We start from the raw sequence: 20,991 nt of genomic DNA, 5'->3' as shown, positions 1-20,991 counted from the left end.
TCCATTTATTGACGTATTTATGTCACGGAGAACTGTTGTAGCATCGGACATTTAGTAATCTGTACCTGTGTGTGCACCACAAGATTTGCACATTGCATTAACCTATTTCATTGTTGCTCTCTGCACGGATCTACTATTTCAGTACTGTTCCGACTATTGTTGCCATTTGCTAACATGTATATAATGTATATCCTGTAATATATTATGTATAGCTACATTTTCTCATATTTTTCTTATTTATACACTCCCATACACTTAACATGTCTGTGTTTACTTATGTGGGCCACACCCCCTTGCACTAGTCCACACCTTCCACTGAACTGTCAATCAACACTGTACCTGAATCACCTGTATGACATCACTAATTGGGCGCCCACAATCCTCTCCCGCACTTTTTTCTGTTCACATGATGTTGTTTTTAACTATTTATAGACCTCATGTATTGTACATCACTTGTAACCTGAAGAAGTGAATAAACTTAGAAACGTTGATCCCGCATCTGCCGACTCACGTTATTATCTGATTGCCGCCTCCATGTGAGCTATATATATATATATATATATATATATATATATATATATATATATATATGGTACTTGTGACTTATCTGGGCGCCCGATTTTCTTCATCGCACCTAAAAATCGCGTCAAATCGCATTGCATACAATCAGACTGCATGCGATGCGATTTGCCGCGATTTTAATATGTGAAGGCACCCAGATGCCTGTTTAATATGTGAAATGGCCCCCCAGACCCCATTTTTAATTGTATACCCACCCTGATGGCTAAATGCCCCCCATTGTTACCGCCACCCCACTATCAACACCAACCCGAAGCTTGGCGAGCGCAGCGAACCCGCGAGGGGCGGCGGTACGCGTCCTCCGACCTTTTCATACCCCCACTATCCACGTCAGCTTGGAGTTGATTTTATATAGTGTGGCGAGCGCAGCGAGCCCGAAGCGTGGCGAGCGGACGCGGATACCTGTGAAGCCCTCGAGGGGACGCGTATAGCTGTGAAGGTATCCACGTCCGCTCACCACGCTTTGGGCTCGATATATATATAAAATCAACTCCACGCTGACGTGGATAGTGGGGGTATGAAAAGGTTGGAGGACGCGTTGCGCTCGCCACGCTTCGGGTTGGCGTTGATAGTGGGGTGGCTTTAACAATGGGGGTCATTTAGCCATCAGGGTGGGTATACAATTAAAAATGGGGTCTGGGGGGCCATTTCACATATGAAACAGGCATCTGGGTGCCTGTACATATTAAAATCGCATCAAATCGCATCGCATGCAATACAATAGCATACAATGCAATGCGATTTTCTCTTCAAGGGAATTTCAAGGGAAATTGCGTCAAATCGCATGCTTAGGGTACTGGCATACAATTTCAACATCGGGCGCCCAGATAAGTCACAAGTACTATATATATATATATATATATATATAATATATACACTTAACATCGGCACTCACCTTTCCTAGTTTTGGGGTGCCCTATGGCTTGTGACCACATTGTTTAAACAGACATTGTAGGGGCTCTGCACACACTAAATTAACTGATAATAAATAGTGGAGATTTGGTTCATGAATTGATCAATGCATTTAAGCCTGCAGCCCCCTTCTAGGGACCCCACTTTTCTGCAGGTCCTAACACTATCGCTGAAAATGGCTACAATACACATAGCTATCACATCAATGTTTGATTCCAGGCATGCTATCTGGTCTGAAGCTCACAGCACACTTTGCTTTTATAGGTGAGCAGCTACCAACACACCTGTCACTAATCATCTAGGGAAATGGTTAACATAAGCTATGGAATCTTAGTTAAAAACAGGGTGCATGAGAGAATGTAACCACAATAAGACTAATTAAAAAAATTAATCCAATAAACAATATATACACTTAACATCGGCACTCACCTTTCCTAGTTTTGGGGTGCCCTAGGGCTTGTGACCACATTGTTTAAACAGACATTGTAGGGGCTCTAGAGCACACACTAAATTAACTGATAATAAATAGTGGAGAATTGAGTCAGTCAGTTAATTAGGTTCCCCAGTAGCTCCGTCCTTTGCAAATGCCTATATGTGGCAGGTAGAGAAATCACTCTTTCTCGACAATGTTAGCGTGAACTCCTGCATGGATCTATACGTGCGATATATAGATGACCTGCTTCCTGCTTTGGAGAGGTCCCCTAGCTCCGCTAGCACAATAGGTGGCCACACAAAATAACTCTGTCCATCCCATTAAGCTCTCCCTGACTACCAACAGTAATACCATACCATTTTTGGATATATCCATCTCTATCACCGATGGGCATCTCCACACATCCCTCTTCGTGAAACCAACAGATCGCAATACCCTGTTGAGACACGACAGTTTTCACCCCTGCAACACTGTCAAAAGTCTGCCCTATTCCCAATTTCTTAGGGTTTGCAGAAAAACAGATACTACCATGGAGACAGAGAAACAACTCGACATCATGGTTAAAAAATTTTAGGAGAGAGGATACCCCACGAGTGAATTGTTGCAGGCTAAATCTAAAGCATTGTCACAAAACCGCAACAACCTCATAGCCAAGAGTAGTCCTAAAATTAAACCACCCAGCATATCATGGGTTAACGACTACAGCTCTACCAGTCTGGTCACTTCCCGCAAAGCAAAACAGTGGTGGGAAATAGTTAAGACTGACCCAGACTTACCCATTTTTAAAAATACTAAACTCATGCCCAGTTACAAGCGTGGCCCCAACTTGAGGGACTTACTCATCAAGACGGAAATCACCAATTTCGATGTACAGACACGGACCATTAGGCCAGGCAAAACAGGTTTCTATAGGTGCTTGAAATGCACCACGTGCAGCTATCTTGTCACTTGCCCGGAGATAGCCCATCCATTCTCGGGAAAGAAATTTAAGATAAAATGGCCCCTAACATGCACTACCAATTACGTCATCTATGTAGGCTCAATTACGTTGGTAAAACCGACTGTGCTTTCAAAGTCCGAATGGCACAACACCGTAGTGCCATTAGGGCCGCGCTTGTGTCTGGGAAGAGCGAACAACCGGTCGCCCAGCATTTTGCCCGGGCAAAACATAACATGGCCATGCTACGCTACAAAATTGTAGACCACATCCCTGCCTCAATACGTGGGGGAGACAGATCCAAAAAACTACTCCAATTGGAGTCTCAGTGGATTTTTAAACTAGACACACTGGCACCCAAAGGCCTGAATGAGTCCTTGGGGCTTCATAATATTCTCTGATTTTGTTATCAGAATTCATTTTAAGCCACCCCTTGCAGTTCCTTTGACAGATGACACCCTGTTTTGCTGCCACTACATTTACACATTTGGTGCTGTTTGAGCACATCTGGTAGCTGGTATATATCCAGCACCCGATTGGGTCTATTCTTGCCCACAGTATTGACATCCCGCAGTCCATTCATGCAGCTACACTTTACAACCTTGTTGGCAGTGCTGTCGGCACACCAAGGGTTTAAGCCAAACATGCGACACATGAAGCCAGAGCTTTACCTAGCTAGTAAAGCCAAGTTTTTAAACCTATACTCTTTTCTCTTTTTTCTCATTCCACTCATCATGTCCACCACTAGATGTCAGCACTGCATTACTTGTTGTTTTATCACTTGTGTGCCGTTTTTTTCACTAATGTTTGCATCCTGGATGCTATTTGCACAAAACTGACATGCCATTCCATGTATGCAATATATGTTTTTTATTCTTTGTATGTGTGCACTAATGCCTTGTATGCCCTCCACAGCCCGCCCCACGTGACCGCAGGTCAGCCCCGCTCTGATGCGCCTGAGGGATGACACTGTTAGTCACGGTGACGTCATCGAGGTGCGATCGATCCCGGAAGCCAGCCCAGCGGTCCCCGTGTGTGAGCGCAAGCTGCAGGAGGTGGTAAGTACCTGAGCCTTTATTGTTACACCATTTAATTGTCCTGACGAAGGGGGAGACCCCGAAACGTTGGCGTTGTATGACTGAATAAACCAGTCCACTTTTCACCATTTGAGAGTCTCTGAGTGCCCTTTCCTTCAGTGCATATATATATATATATATATATATATATATAGCATATATATATATATATATATATAGCATATATATATATAGCGCATATATATATATATATATATATATATATATATATATATATAGCGCATATATATATATATATATATATAGCATATATATATATATATAGCCCTTTTTAGGGTGTGTTTTGTTGTTAAGAATAATAATTTGATTTATATACCGCTCGTTCTCCAACAGGAATGAACAAATAGAATGAATGGAATACAGTAGAGAACAATGAAGTACATAAAAGCTTTTCATAAACAATACTTTATGGAATTACAGGAATGTCTTGAGTCTGTTTTTGAAGGATTCTAGAGTGGGGGTCTCTTGTATTGTGTGGGGAAGTGAGTTCCATAGAGTCGAAACCGTGTGGCTAAAAGCTCAACCCCCTGATGAATTATGGGAGTTTCTAGGTACTGCAAAAAGTCCTTCATCTAAACATCAAAGTAATCAGTGGGACAGTATGGAATCAGAAGCTGCGTCAGGTACTATGGGCCTTGGTCATGTAGGGCTTTGAAACTCAGTAAGTTCAGGATCTTCTTTATCTTTTGGGCCACTTTTGGTAACACGGTCTCCAGAAGAAAAGTTTAAGCAAGAGGAAACACCCAAGGGACCACCAACCAGATCTCTGGTTCTGGTACGGTAGTCCTATACCATGTAATTAAGTTTGAATACCATCAAGTCAATGTCTGGTTTCCCCCACTGGACAACTAGACCCGGACATATGCAAGCAGTGCCGGTTGAGATAGTCCACCTTTCAATTGTGTATTCTTGGGATGATAACTGTAGTGAGACTCTAAAGAGTTGTTTCAACCTACCTCAAACTTCTGGCCATCATCTTCATAATTGTAACACTTCTTGATGGCTCAGGAAAGCCCCCCATCGGCGGGTCTGTACAACACCCCCCGAACAGTGGGTCTGCAACCCCCCTCCCCCCCAGATCAGCAGGTCTGCACCGCCCCAACCCCATGATCAGCGGGTCTGACCGTCCAGCCCCCCACCCCCCGCGAGCAGTGGGTCTACCCGCACAACCCCCGCCCCCGAGCAGTGGGTCTGTCCACACCCTCCCCGGATCAGCGGGTATGCACACACCGCCCACCCTCTACCCCCCAGGATCAGCGGGGGTCTGCCCACACAACTCCCCCCTGGCTCAGCGGGTCTGAGCGCAGGGGGGTGCAGCCAGACCCGATGCTCATGGGGTGGGTGCGGGCGTAGCCCCTTACGAAGGTGTGAAGAGCGCCCAGAGGGCGCGATGAATCACCTAGTATAATTATAATTAGCAAAAGCTGCTTGTGCAGCTGGGAAACCAGCAAGTCACACATCAGATGATGTTTTATCCGGCGGGCACTCTCTAGATCACTAGTTTGAGGTTTTCCTTTTCTTTTGAGGTACATTTCTCATAACAGAAAGGATAGAGGGGGAAAAAAAAAAAAGGAAAAGTTATCAGCGCCAAGGGATATTGGTATTTCTTTTCCAACTCTCCAGATCACGTTGGTGCTGCGAAGCTGGTGTTGAGAGAAATACCTTTCTGCAGACTGCAGTCTACACACCTACAAAGCTGGCCTCGACCTCACACCCCTGGGGGAAAGCGGAAGTCATTATGCAAAAGTCTGTACTTTAGCCTGAATCTCTCTCTCTAAGCAGCATCCCAGTCTCACCCACAGTTCCTGTGACTACACTATGGTCTGTTTTATTCCTGAACTTGGTGGTGTGATAGCCACCGCCATTTTGCTGTGGTTCACTGTTACGGAAACTGGTCTGCTTTACATTCTTTGCTGATCTCCTGCTGCTGGATTATAACCATGGATATCTTCTTACAGAGTATACTTCGCAAGTTCTTACAGAGTATAACTTAGCAAGTTAACTGCCACATATTTGGCTACCCTTTCTCTTTATTGTCTACCTGAGCAATGTATCAGAAAATTCTAAGGATCTGTCTCTAAATTATATTTCTATAATTCCGGTTATCCCAGAGGCTGATTATACTGTACTTTGGACTTAGGTCTTCCGATCTGAGACATCTTGTGTCGTCAAACCTGGATGTTGTTCTGATGCCAAAGTTCCCTCATTGGTTCCTCCTCTGTCTTTGTTGAAGATTTTACAATCCCAGGACTTACTATGTACATTTGCTGGATGCTTCATTGTTTATTCAGGATCACCTGGTTTGGACCTGGTTTTATGTTTTTCTGTGTTGGGGAGCTGAACTTTGGGCGCACTAATAACTATCGATTCACCACCTTAGTATTGGAGACTCCTCATTCATCTCTGGGTATCCCTTTTTTCTTTTTTTCTGATGGCTGTGGTATATATTTATTCTATGTTTTTCTATTATTATACTACTATTTTCCTTGATTAGAAGAGTACATCATCCGATCTCTTGTAATTCTCATTAATGCCTAATGTATGCCATTTATTCTTTGTCTGAAGCAATAAGCAGAGTCCAATTTACTTACTTTGGGTTTTTCAGTACACATTGATACGAAATATTATTCTAATGTATGTCAGACTGATGTCACTTATTATGTGGGAAGGAACTTTATGTCCTTTACTATGAGTCCTAACCTACTCTAGTTGGAGCTATTATTTTACCCCAGGTAGTTATTTTTATCTTTCATTGGAGGTTTATTTTATTTTGGGTTATCTACTGTTTGACCACAGGCTAGTTTTCTAGTTTTTATTTTCTTTATAATGGCGGGGGGTTTTCAAATGGTGCCTTCGGTTAATCAAGTTACCATAATTCTGCAATAACATTATTATATCACAATGCACACAAGATTGAGTGCCATGTGAATTTGTCAAAATTGGAGTGAAAAGTGCCAAGCAAACATTTTTATTCATCATAATGACCTGTAATGTTTACTTTATATAGGAAATATCTTTTTTTTTACACATTTTTTTATTTGAATTCATATAACAAATGTGAGCGACGCTGGCCTTTTTAGCGGATATCTTTCACATCTCTCACAGATCTGTTGGCAATCATATTTTGCGCCTCTCTCACAGAGATGCTGACCTTTTTGGCGGATATTTTTGGGCATCTCCCACAGAGATGGCAAACAAAGGGTTAATGAGAAAAAAATTACACGTATAGTACAATAGCTATTTTGACGGATTAAAGTATATTTTGCATTTTTTTAAATGTTTATTACAAATATGCTGCAATTGTGTAGTTAAAAGTGATATTGAACATTGCCAATTATATCTTACCCAAACAAAAAAGAGCTACAATTTGTCTGACTTCAAAGAGCTGTTTTGTGTCTAACTTTGAAACTTGGCTTGTTGCATGTTTAATATGGCCAAAACATCTGGATCTATCTTTACATATTTGGAGCTGAATGCTTCAGACTTTTAATTGCCCAACTTTGGAAAAATAAATAAATAAAATAATAATAAAAAAAAAAATAAAAAAAAAAAAATCGGGCTTTCCACAAAAACAGACCAAAATCAGCTGCCATTGCAATTCGACCTCTGTATGGATTACACAAAGTAATGTTAAATGATAAACTCTCAAATCTTAAAAAAGATACAACTTAAGAAGGTGCACAAGTATTCAACTTTATTCATTAGGGGAATTAATGATTTCAATTAAATATAGACTAGACCAAGATGCTCTGTTTAAATTAGAAAATGAAATACAAAAATATCAGTACAAAGTTTTGGTAAATTCATTTTTCATTCCAAGTACTGAGCGGGTAACATTCACTTTCACCACTAGAACAGAAAATGGTTCTTCTCTATGAAGGCAACCAGATAGGGTAGTCTGAAAGTGTTATTCAAGTGAGCTGGTAACAGGCAATTTGCTAACAAGTGTGCTTTGTAGGAGACATTTAATGTGAAGCTACCAAGTGTGCTTTGTAGGAGACATTTAATGTGAAGCTACTGAGAAAGGGTATAGTTATTCTGGACCAGGTTTAGTGCCACATGGGCCACCTTTTGCTCATTTCAGCTCACAACCACCAGGGGGTGCAAGTTAAGATGCAGGCGCAGGAAGACGATCCCACAATTGAATAACTCCATTGGGCACCATCTGCTGGTTCTGGGCACACTGACAATCACATTCCTCCTTAGTGATAACAGCGGATGCATAGAAAGTGCACGGATGAGGATATAAAATGCATAGTGCGAGATCTGAAAATTGAGTCTTAAGTGCAAAATGGACATGTCAGTGCCCAGGGTCCTCTGGAAGGTCACACAACAGACCGTCAAGGTCATCTGCAAAAAAAAAAGTAAAAATAAAAAATGCATTGCAAGAAGATTTTGAAAGTTAACATTTGTGGAATATTAAAAAGGCAATATGTGATAGTTGATAGAATCAGCTGGAGCAGGGGATTGGCGAGTCAACAGATTAGATCAGTAGTTGCCAGGCTTTTGAATCATTGAATCACCTCACACTAGAGCACAGATGCAGAACCATTGACCCTCCAGATGTATAGTTCAACAACAGCTGGAGGGCCAGTTTCCCCATCCCTGCACTAGAGTATCAGGACTTTTTTTCACAGCACCCTTAGACAAAAAGTTTCTTATTGTAAACTTCAGAAAAATATATTAAAGTAAATACTGTTTGTGTCATTGTCAGATTCAGTTATATGTGGAAGGACAGAATTTGCTTCTGTCTGTCCACATAGTTTATGATGGGAAGTCACAAGCACTGGTTTTGCCTATTGCATGGACAATAAATAAATGTAATTTGTCATGGACCACCAACCCAGTGCACCCTTGTAACTATTTCAAGGAATGGAAGGCTTTATACTTTCTGCGCACTATTTAAGCTGAGAAGTCCCTAGCTGCCCTCTGCTGGCCAAAGAGAAGAGTAACACCCAATCTTTTGGAATTCACAGAAAAAACACAAGGTCTGCAGGAATGGGGCATAGGACTCTCAGTTAATATGTAAAATAAATCTGGACCCGTTTAGGGAATATGTTCACCAGATAAAAAACTTTTATTACATTAAAAAATCATACACAATAGAAATGCAAGTGCAAATCAACATTGTAAAGTGCAAATGCAAAAAAAAGACAAGTATAGCACGTACATTTAATAAGCTTATACCATTTGACGGGGATAAAATCAACAATTATCTCACCATAAGAGGTGGGTGCGGTGGGCTAGGTGCTCAAAAAGATGGTGGGTCCCGGGGAGCAGTATGATGCGCCACCGCACAAGCTTTGGTAAAGGTTATTGGAGATGTATCCTCCCGTCAGCGTGTTGGCATCCAGAATAACATGTTTCAGAGGTAACTCCTTCTTCAGATGTTCAGATCCACATCTGAAGGAGTTACCTCTGAAACATGTTAGAGAGTCCTATGCGCCATTCCTGCTCACCCTTGTAACTACCCTAGGGTGCCTGACATGGCACACAGTTTAAAAACCACTGGATTAGGTTATGATTGTGTTGAGTTTGGTGGAAAATATTGTATGCTGCTGAAAAGAAGAATGCTGCTGGAAAATATATAGTTCATTCACTCACCCATATCCCAGTCTGAGGAAGACACTGTGGAATCTGGAATTACTGGTTGTGCAGTGCAGGATTCTGGGAAAGATCGTGCTGGTTGGAGAAATGTTGCTTGTGCTTTTCTGGATGATGGGCAAGATGATGCTAATTGGGGTAATCTTGGCTGTGCTGTTCTGGCTGATGGGCAAGATGATGCTGGTTGGGGGAATCTTGGCTGTGCTGTTCTGGCTGATGGGCAAGATGAAGCTGGTTGGGGGAATATTGGCTGTGCAGTGCTGGCTGATGTGCAAGATGAAGCTGGTTGAGGAAATCTTGGCTGTGCAGTGCTGGACAGTGCTGTCTGGGAGACACTGGGCTGCGTCGTGCTGGATAAGGGATGATGTGGTGATTGGATTTGGTTGCCATTTACATCTACTACCTCTTGGGGCATTAATGAGACAGGCACCTGCATTTGATCAGAAATATTAATTCATACAAAATTAGTTAATGGCTAGACAAGCAGCTTCCGCCTACAAACAAACATAGTAGCCCATTCAGAGAATACAACATATACATATTTAATTATTTTGTCAATAAAATTATTCTACGTACTTAAGTCTATAGAATTTACAAAGCGTATTTACAAACTGTATGAAACACTCAGTACATGATTTCTTGTTGTTCCTAAATAATTTTTTATTGCACAAATATAGAATAAACTATCAAATAAATAACTTTTTAATAGTTTAACATACACAGTGATATGAAAAACAGGGTTCTAGACTGCACACCCTGATTGTAATGAGAGGTGATACCTTGCAGAAATTCAATAATTGGCAATGTGCAGGAGCCCACCATGAACTCAGTCGCTAAATACTGTCAACTAAATAAATGATTTGGCAATTAATTTCTGTGTAGACGATATGTACTATTTAATTGAACTGAAAAACTTGAGTTGCAACTTCTAATAAAACAATGTAAAGGCCACGGGGATCGCAGCGCTGTGTGTATCACAGTCACCAATGCACTTGGGGATGCAGCAATACTCAGCTTCTCCTTCTTGTATAAGCCTGCCCCAAGGCTCTTTCAGCAGAGTGAAGTGTCGGCCCACCTGGACAGTTAGCTAGGGTCCTCCAAGCTTCTAATTATTATTGGTCTAAAACTAGGACCTATTTTGTAATAGTATTTTTTTTTGCAATAGTATTTTGATAGCGCTCTCTTTCATAGAGTTTACTATGAAATTAATAAAACCAAAACGCACTTCTACATTTAAAAGGTGAACGTAGTTCTGACAGACCATACTACAAACACATGAAAAGCACAGGAATATTTATACGGGGAAGAAACAGTCATTTACATGCATTTTGTTAAGCATTATATTTCCTTTATATTCTATCACCGAGAGGAGCAGATTTATTTACAACACTCATGGGGCCTGATCCTGGTTCACTCGCAAAAGCAAATTCTCTCTCTAATGGACAAAACCATGTGCACTGCAAGTGGGGCAGATGTAACATATGCAGAGACAGGTAGATGTGGGTGTTGTTTTATTTCTGTGCAGACTAAATAATGGCTGCTTTAGTTTTACATTGCAATATAAATATCAGTTTGAAGTACAATCCCCACCCAAATCTAACACTCTCATAGAAACATATCATTTGATGGCAGATCAGAACCATTTGGCCCATCTAGTCTGCCCCTTTTTTTTTACCCTTCAGGTAATCTCAACCTTTTTGATCCTTAATTCTTTGTAAGGATTTTCATATGCCTATCCCAAGCATGTTTAAATTGTTCTACTGTCTTAGCCTCTACCACCTCTGATGGGAGGGTATTCCACTTATCCACTACCCTTTCTGTGAAGTAATTCTTTCTAACATTTCCCCTGAACCTACCTCCCTCCAGTTTCAGTGCATGTCCTTGTGTTCTATTACTTCTTTTCCTTTGAAGAAATTTCCCTCCTGTACTATGTTAAAACCCTTGATATATTTGAAGATTTCTATCATGTCCCCCCTTTCCCTTCTCTGCTCCAAACTATACATGTTAAGATCTTTTATGGGATTCTCAAGGTAGTCACAAGGATATGTGAAAAATAAAAGATAGAATACAAACTTCTCCTTGTGTAATACTGTTAACTTGTAAGGTATTTTAAGAAAACAATTATTTCTTTCATAGGGTAAAAAATATATATATTATATATATATATATATATATATATATATTAGACTCTTCCATTACTTTCTGCGGTTGGGACTGGCTCTGAGTGTGGACAGAAGGGATTCCTCTTTGGATTGTCGGGGCCCCGTCTTATCCTCTAAACATCTTAGGAACCCTGACCTCTAAAACTTTTGAAGCTAAGTGTACCCACCTTCTACGTTTTATGTAACTTTTTGCTGTGATTAAAGATATCTAAATACTTTACACAGTGCTTCCTTTGTGTATATCATTATCTAGTGATATTGCATGAGGAAGTTGGGAGAAAGCAAAAAGACTGGAAAAAGATCCATCAGATATGCAGTTTTACAAGCGACCGCTTGTGAGTAATTGGTTTAGTGGGTTCCCCCCAAACCCTTCATTTTCTGAAATAAGACACCTTTTGGAGTACAATCTTGTTCAATGCCTGTTTAAATATATAAGCCTGTGAGTGCATTTGAAAGGGGGATAGATCCCTGGAAAAAAAAAAATATATATATATATTTTTTACCCTATGAAAGAAATAATTGTTTTCTTAAAAGACCATACAAGTTAACAGTATTACATGAGGAGAAGTGTGTATTCTCTCTTATTTTTCATATATCCTTGTGACTACCTTGAGAATCCCAGGAAGGAACCACTGTATGAACACATTTACAGGGGAGTATTCCTAAGGATCATTAAATAATTGAAGCGCTATTGTTTTAAGTGAGATAATTGTGTGCATGCTCTAGAAATTCTTATTGGGTTAGGTGATACCCTTTTTCTCATAGAAACATAAGCGATTCACATCTGGCGCAGACGACCTTTAGTCCAACCCTCTTCATATCCAGATGTATGAAGTGTCGTTATGGGGGAGAAGGCGTATCTGCGCACTGATACCGCTTCTCCCCCATGTATGAAGTGAGTAGCGAGATCCCGTGCATGCCCAGTACAGCCAGCCAGGGTGAAGGAGACAGTGTGAACTGCCACGCTGTGTCCTCGAGGGGACATTAATACATCTTGTCGATGTCCCTTCCTGCTTTGCAGGAAGTGTTATAGAGGTGCGCCAATATAATACATCTGCCCCAGTTTAAGAAACAAACATTAAAGTGAAAAAAGACAGTGTAATTTTTTCATCTCCTCATTTTATTTCTTACCCCGGATGTCCCACCTTCCTCTGTAGGGGCGTAGATTTTTACTAGGTTGCTTGGGGTCACATTAAGATAATGGTTGCGATGTGATGGAGAAAAAACTCCAACCTGTGAATCATTAAAGCAAAAATATGCACGTTGGACTAGTATGATGTATGCTTTGTATCTTTTACAGGGTTTAATTATTCAATGATTAATATAGATTATAATATACAGATGACAATGTATGATAATGCAGGGGCTTTAAAAAATTAGGTTTCTGTTTTGGATTTTTTATTAACTCTGACACAATGCATGGTTGTTGCCTTGAGAGAAGTGCAACATATCCGCTGAAAAATGCACGGGGGAGGAGGGGGGGGGGGGGGGGGAGGGGCGGGGGGACGCACGCAATACTTAATTTAATTGACTTCAGATCATTTGCTGGTAACTAAAAGGGATTTATATTCCTCGACTACGGCCATGGCAATTTTTGTGGATATTTTGCACATCGCTCACAGCAACATTGTCACTGAGAGGGTTCAATTCAGATTGCTATACCGTAGGACCAAGAAAGTAGAGTGACCGCCAGCAACGAGCACTGAGAAAATATCCTGCAGCAGTCACAAAGCGTAAGGCTAACCAACGTGTAATTACTGCCAAAGGGCATACATAGGCAATTAGGGATATTGTACTCCAAGTAATAAACTGTGGAGGTGAGGGTTAGGGCAACCATTGGGTAAAACATATACATCCTGTTTCATGTGGCAGCAGCCTGTGGATGTAACATATATAGAAAATAGGACAAAATTATTTCTATAAACATTGGAAGAAAAGTCTATTTACCAATGAACACTACTAGGACTGGCTGTGGCGGTGTAGAACCAAGCTGGTATAATCTGTTGAGATTTCCAACTTTACAATAATTTCACTGGGAGTATTGTTGGGTTGTTGGACTAGCTCATCCGAACAAAATATATTCATTTTACTTTTCAGCAAATCAATGCAAGGTTTTACCTTTTACGGAACATATATTGGCTATATTTGGCATGGGCAGAGGAAAGGAAGCAATATGTGCAGGCCTTACAGAAACAGATAAATGCGGTATACCTGCTGCAGTAGGAGAACACTACCAATCTTCAGCTCACTCTCTCGCTCTTCTAATAACATATGATGTACAGTGCCTTGAATCTCCCCTAGAGAAAGCCAGAGACATTTGTACTTTAATTGGAATGACCGGAAAATACTATGTGAGAGATGTACTAGGCTTAGGTGAGCAGTGGAAACAAAGTGAGGGAAACAAAGAAAGCACTTCTCCACATTACCTGTTGGGTCCCTGAAGACAGCACTAGCATCTCCATTAGCTGGGGTTAGGCTCTTGAGAGCCACCGCCATTCGTGGTACTTTATTCCTTGGAAGTTGCTTCAGAGCTGCCTGGAAATATTGAAGGGAAAAAGGAAAGGTGCACTGTAAAACAGTCTTCCTCTTAAGACATATACAGTATGGACTCATTTGGGAGTTGCACTAAAGTTCAATTGGTGGACGGATTTTGCCTTTTTTTTTTGGGGGGGGGTGCATATGTTCCATAGCCGAGTACACGTAACCTGTAGCAACTACAGGCGGCTCAGAATTGTATGCATCTTGGCTGCATGTAGACTTGCAGCTGAGTGGGTGTAACCTAGCAACAACTGGGCATTAGAATGTAAGGATATGCTCCCTGTGGGCTATTCAATGTTGAGCTATATCCATCGAATTTCAGATGGAATGCTTACATCATGTTTATTGCTTGTGAAAACAATGGGTAGGGGAGCTGCAGCACCAAAGACACGTTCAGCACTTATTACTGGCATCAAAAGCTATTGCTGACTTCCATACTACTTTGAATCAGAACCCTAGAATGTACGAGTAAGTACTGCTATTTTTACCTTGCGCAGAACCATGACCACACTGTATGTTCTCAGGAAGCTGGTGGGGTCATTGTCATCCAATAAACAATCCGCTTTCATACTGGCCCAAGGACCCCTGATAAACTCTTCTGCCAATGGCTGCTGGGAGGATGTGTCTTCCTGCAAATAAAACAGCCTAATTCATGGTGGTTCAGACCATAGTAATTCAAATTGGGGAGGATAATGGCTGTGGAGATATTGAGAGGGAGTATCATAATAAGGAAGATAAAGCTGGAGGTTGAACATAACAAAGAATAATAAACAAGCTGTCAAATTCTAGTTCTGTGAAACAGAAACGTACCTTGCTGCGGAGCTTAGCACACGCCCCGTGATTTGGCGTGTGAGGAGTGGAAATTAGGATCTCATCAATCCCTCTGCTACTGCCCTAGGAACAGATAAACACAGAAGGTTTTATTATTCAGTGTAAAAAGTTCTTTAATTATAATGTACCCAAATCACAAAGCATATAAAGATATTTACCAGTACCTGCCTATACATCATTAACCAGCAGATGGCAGAATAGATTACCTTTTTTTTAGGTGCAATCTTTAAATGAACGTCACTGAATTGACTTGGCTGTATGTGTATTTATACTAAAAAAACAGTCGCTGTGAGTGACGCTGGCATTTTTAGCAGATACTTTGAGGATCTGTCACAGCAACGTTGGCACTCAAAGGATTAAAAATATCAGAGTTTAGATCCAGCAGTCTCATTACACGCTGACTGACTCTTTATAGTGGGTCTGTATTCTGAATCCCATAGCCAAGTTTGATTTATCACTATGCAGAGGAAAATCAGTTCTAGAATGCATGGCTGGTGGTCTCCATTATAAACATGCAATCACACCAGCTGTCCCTAATTGAATACAGATTCACCAAACAACAGAACATTGTAACTAGTCTCAGTTATAAGGAAAGAAAAACCCTCATTTTATAATCCATGTAGCAGGCGATTTTCCTTCAGAGAGGACCTATAATCTACAAATAGTGGAAGATGACATTTTGTGTCCCATCAATACTCATTAAATGTCACAAATTTAATGTCAGCATTCCAAAAGGTACATAATTATAGTGTTCATTCTAGCACCCGCTATCTTTGAAAACCTCTGCAGTTCCTGTTCCCTGCCTGGGGTGTTGCTCTCTGCTGTGGTGTTTCTAGCACAGGTCTGGTTTGTATATCAGTGCTGATATACAGACCACACTGTGCTAGAAGCACTACAGCAGACAGCGACACCCCAGGCAGGGAAGAAGAACTACAGGGGTTTTCAAAGATAGCGGTTGCTAAAATGAACACTATAATTATTTCTATTTATTGACTTATCCTAATATTTATTTTGCCACTGCATTTTTTTGTGATATGTCCACCTGGCTAATGTCCTACCGCTGAGTTAGAACTGAGCCAGAGTTCTGTATAAAAAAAAGGAAGAAAAAAAAGGCACCTGCTGTGGCAGTAGGCCAGCTGGCCCAGGAAATCTCCTCTCTTTGGGTGATGGCGTCTCCCACAACAACTTCTTTGGAGTCTTATTTGCTGCAGTCATTAATTGTAGAAGATGATTGGTTACCACAGGAGTCTGTAAAGTGCTGGGTGGGTGTGAGTGAGGAGAGGACAAGGGAGTTCTTGGCAACGGGTGGGTATTGTTAATTGGATTCTGCCATGAATTTGATGGCACTGATGGACTGGCTGGTGTATTGCAATGTGGATAGGTAAAAGTAGATGGGTAGGAACGAATTCCAGCTCTCATAGGTGTAACAGGCTGTTTTTCAACAGAAGGCCTTATGCAGGTTTTCTTGGCAGAGGGCTCTGATAATGGATTCTGTACCCTTCCCCCACTGCTTAGTTCAAAACTGGAAGCTGTAGGGGAGCTAGCACTGCAATTGTAATACCGTGGTTGTGGGGGATTTCCCCTTGTACACTGCCTAGCTTCCAGATCTTGAAAGAAGCCATTTCTAGAAGGACGCAATTGTAAAGAGGAAGAGTCATTTGAGTACGTGCTGTTCTTTTGTGAAGTCTGATTTATAGGCCTCAGCAACAGTTGTGGTTCTGGGGATTGGCTCTGCTCTTCTGATATCGAAGCTTCCAACTCACTGTATGCAGATAACAATTCTTCATCATCCACATCCTGGACCAGTGGAGGTGTTCTTATTGCTTCCTGCACTGATAATGGCTTTGGATCATGGGAATAGTTTCCTGCTGCCTCTGAGTTTTCAGTAGTGTTTTTTTTTGTTTTAGGTTCGTGAACAGCAAGCTTGGACTCTGTACCCTCCAGTACAGATAGAAACTCCTACAATCAAAATAAATCCACATTAGTTTACAGAATCTCTCTATTAAAGGAGGATTAAAGGCCCCCTTACACTTGTGAGATTTTGTCAGATTCGACGCAATTCAGATGGATTGGGCCAAATTATCTGACAAAATCTGATGTGCCTGTTGCTGTAGGACCCAATGCACATTCCTGTGAGCATTGGGTCTAACCAAGAGATTGATCCTCCTGCACATAGGATAAATCTCAAGTCAATCAGGTCCAACTTGTCCCTCAGACAAGTTGGACAATTGTAAAGGCCCCCTTACACCTAAAACTGAAAAGACTTGATTTAAAAATATTAAATGGTGTCCGGCATTCATGCTGTCCAATAGGTCCCTGGACCTCCTTCTCAACCTCGGTCCTCAATTACCCCCAACAGTGCACGGTTTCCATATCTCCACACAGAATCACAAGTGAAATAATTAGCTCCACCTGTGGATCTTTTCAAATATGTCAGCGAGTAATGAGTGCACCTGCTGAACTGTTGGGGGGACTTAAGGACAGAGGCTGAGAACCACTGCTTTAGAGCAGTGGCTCTCAACCTCGGTCCTCAGGGACCCCCAACAGTGCACGTTTTGCAGGTCTCCTCCCAAAATCATAGGTGAAATAATTAGCTCCACCTGTGATCTTTTAAAATGTGCCAGTGAGTAATTAGTGCACCTGTGTATCTGTGAGGTGACCTGGAAAACGTGCACCGTTGGGGGTCCGAGGACCGAGTTTAAGAACCACTTCTCTAGAGTATGTCCGTCTGTGCCAGCTCACTTTTACACACTTCTGCTAGCCGTGGTGGACAACACACAATGACTAGCTGGAAAAAGACTGGATAATAAGTAGCAGGGAGACATATTGCTCTGCTGCTATACTGGCCTTTTCCCCAAACAGACAGTATTTTGTCCATGGACAAACACATCATTAAACCTTTCCAACACAGTAAGACCAATTATTGTCTTGCAAATCTTCCTGGTTTATACATCACACAGATCACTAGCCCAGGGATAATGGGTTAAAGACAATGACATGCTTACCTCATCTTCAAAGTCTTCCAATCCAGAGCAGAAGAGGTTGCGGAAACCTAAAGCCTAGGAAGAGAAATGTTTAACATATAAGAAAGACATGTATAGCAGAGGAAGCCTTACTCTGTGGAAGTAGACAGCAGAAAGGTGGCAGAAATGAGGTAGGATAGTACAGCAGATTGATAAAAATGGCTCTAAGGGGGGTAGAATCAATGCATCAGGATTAAGGGCTTTGGAGACGTAGGGTGGGATGTTAAGATGAAAGTACACCAGTCAGTTAAAATGGAACTATAAATGCAAACTGGGACCACTATGACGTCATTAGATTGACAGTGTCTAGGTCAACACACAATAGGTTGACATGCTTTATGTCAACAATGGGCAAACGTCGACATGAGTTTTTCATGATTTTTTTTTTTTTTTTTTTTACTGACTTGTTCGTACTTAATCATCCCAGTGGGCGTCGAGGGGGAATATAGAAGTGTGCCGAGTGCAGAGAGGCACTGTGCCCAAAGCATGGCGAGCACAGCGGTACACCGACCCGGTGTCCATGTCGACAGACACCAAAAACCATAGAAAACTTGTGTCAACCACTCATGTGGCAATTTCATGTCATCCATTTACTTGTGTTGACCTATTGCCTGTCGACTTAGTGACCCCTACCCCGGGAGCATTGCTGATGCATACTTCATTTTTCAATAAATTAGAGAAAAGCATTTTAAGGTGAATAAACCCCCACCGTAGTTATTAGAATAGGAAATGATATGGAAGAAACAGTATATTAATATGCCATGAAAAAGACAAAAGATATTATGAAATAACTTATGAGTGTTCATAGATTTATCTGGAGATTGATGTTGGAAGTATTTGGGACAATTATTTAGGGAAAGACAGTAACAGGGGCCACTAGTGCAAGAGTGGGAAGAGAAGGAGCAATCAATTGCCAGAACCAGTACTGAACAAGGATTAAGCACTATTAGGTTATGGGTGAATGATTAGATCATAAAAGAACATTTAGATGAAGTACCACGTACAATTTATTTCAGTTCTAGTTAAAAGTATGTGGGTCAATCGTAACAAAAACAGCATTAGAGGGACTAATTGTAAAAGGTGATCTTAAGACAGATACAGCATAAAAGCAGATGTAGGAAAAGCTGTTTAATTGCAGGCTATGCTATGCTGGTTCCTCTTCATAACTAGACCTCATACAACACACATATAAAATGGAGTTACAACAGTACGTGGTAAGTCCTGACAAATATAGGAAAACAAGACCCAAATCACCATGTAACGCGAGGAACAGACGCCACGGCTTCTTAAACCGCACAGCCGGACAGTTCAATTCACTCTGCGAATGGGACAACGATCCCGGGTGCACATTTCCGGCGTTTGAAACGCACAATCTTTGCACATTTCCGGCATTTGGAACGCACGTATCTCTCGCAGTGCTGCCAAAATGCTGCCCAGCCCTCCTGACTGCTACGCCCAGTTATCCTAATGTGCCACGGATGGTGTAACTGTACTGTTCTGTGTATGCTGTTATAAATGCGAGGCTGTTGTTTATATTCACTTATCAGGCGTCCTATTTAAATTTTTATATTTTAATAGATTGTATTATACTTACCTCTCTTTTTCGTATACAGTAAACTGATCTTTAGGAAGTCTTGTGAAAGGTAATTATACTTGAACGTAAGCAATGTTCTTGCAGGTGAAATATGGAAATGTAATATTACACCATACCCTCCAACATGACCTATTCCATTAGGTACACAATGCTCTGTTCCAGGACTTCCCTCTTATATGATTGCCCTCACCTGTGTTGACACACCTTTTTTTTTTTTTATAAATGAACTAGTTCAACACAGGTGACAGCAATCATAAATTAAGAGGGAAGTCCAGGAACAGAGCATTTTGGGCCAGATGTATCAAGCTTCAAAAAGTGATTAGGTGGAGAGTAATAAACAACCAGCCAATCAGCTACTACTTGTCATTATTCAAACCCAGCCTGTAACATGACAGGTAGGAGCTGATTGGCTGGCTGTTTATCACTCTCCATTTTATCACTTTTTGGAGCTTGATACATCTGGCCCTTTGTACCTAATGGAGAGAGTCATGTTGCACGGGTAAGGAATAGGTACACTGTGTGGCATAAGGTGAATTGGACCTCCGCCTGAAAGTGGTCGGCAGCCATGCCATAGAGCAGGGATTCCCAATCTTTTTCAAATCACGGCGCCCTAGAGTATCAGAATTTTTCCACGGCACCCCTAGGCCCAAAATATATATATATATATATATATATATATATATATATAGACAAAGAAATTCTGCGCAACACTTTAAATATCAATGGCTTCACGTCTGTAAAAATCAATAGCTCAATATATATGCAGTGCAGCTCACTCCAAAAGAGGCTAGTCGGGCCTCAGGTATAGTGAAAATGTAGACAAAGGGAAGAAGGAGCGCACACATGAGCTGGATATAAAATATTTACTAGAAAGAAATAAACATATAAGCTCAAAGCATATAAAAATAGATAAAGCCAGCATGAGAATAGTCACCGACAATATAGCATGCTGAAAGGTACGGGATCTGGGGACTCCAGGCAATTCCGACCACGATGTAACCAGCAGCAAAAGTTCTCACATATATGGGATGTTTATGGCACGGGATCTGGGGACTCCAGCAACTTCCGACCAATGATGGGCAGATGGGTGACACAGTTCAAGGCAAGGCACGCTGAAAGACCGGGACCTGGGGACTCCAGACTCTCCGACCACGATGAAGCAGCGGCAGCGGCGGCGTTCTCAGCACGGCACAGAACAGACAGACACGAGTCAGCAGCGGTGATAGGATACGTCAGGAAAGGCACGCCCCAACGAAACGCGTTGGGGCGTGCCTTTCCTGA

The 20,991-nt window shown here is 41.4% G+C and overlaps 1 protein-coding gene across 1 annotated transcript; it reads right to left on the bottom strand.

The window, feature by feature from the left end:
• Positions 1-7,637: 7,637 nt before the first annotated feature.
• On the bottom strand, positions 7,638-19,507 carry HROB (homologous recombination factor with OB-fold). The gene is made up of 10 exons (XM_083147390.1): positions 19,371-19,507; positions 18,099-18,152; positions 16,210-17,052; positions 15,073-15,156; positions 14,751-14,891; positions 14,151-14,259; positions 13,936-14,021; positions 12,856-12,957; positions 9,563-9,992; positions 7,638-8,308 (listed from the first exon to the last, which is right to left on the bottom strand). Exons 1-10 carry the CDS (start codon positions 19,371-19,373, stop codon positions 8,259-8,261), a joined length of 1,902 nt encoding a protein of 633 aa, XP_083003516.1. The 5' UTR covers positions 19,374-19,507; the 3' UTR covers positions 7,638-8,258.
• Positions 19,508-20,991: the final 1,484 nt, after the last annotated feature.

The sequence above is a fragment of the Crinia signifera genome, chromosome 6 (genome assembly GCF_055691185.1).
Source record: "Crinia signifera chromosome 6, ASM5569118v1, whole genome shotgun sequence".
In the NCBI taxonomy this organism is placed as follows: domain Eukaryota; kingdom Metazoa; phylum Chordata; class Amphibia; order Anura; family Myobatrachidae; genus Crinia; species Crinia signifera.
The sequence above is the reverse complement of the archived record's forward strand: the minus strand, read 5'-3'. Positions and strand labels throughout refer to the sequence as shown.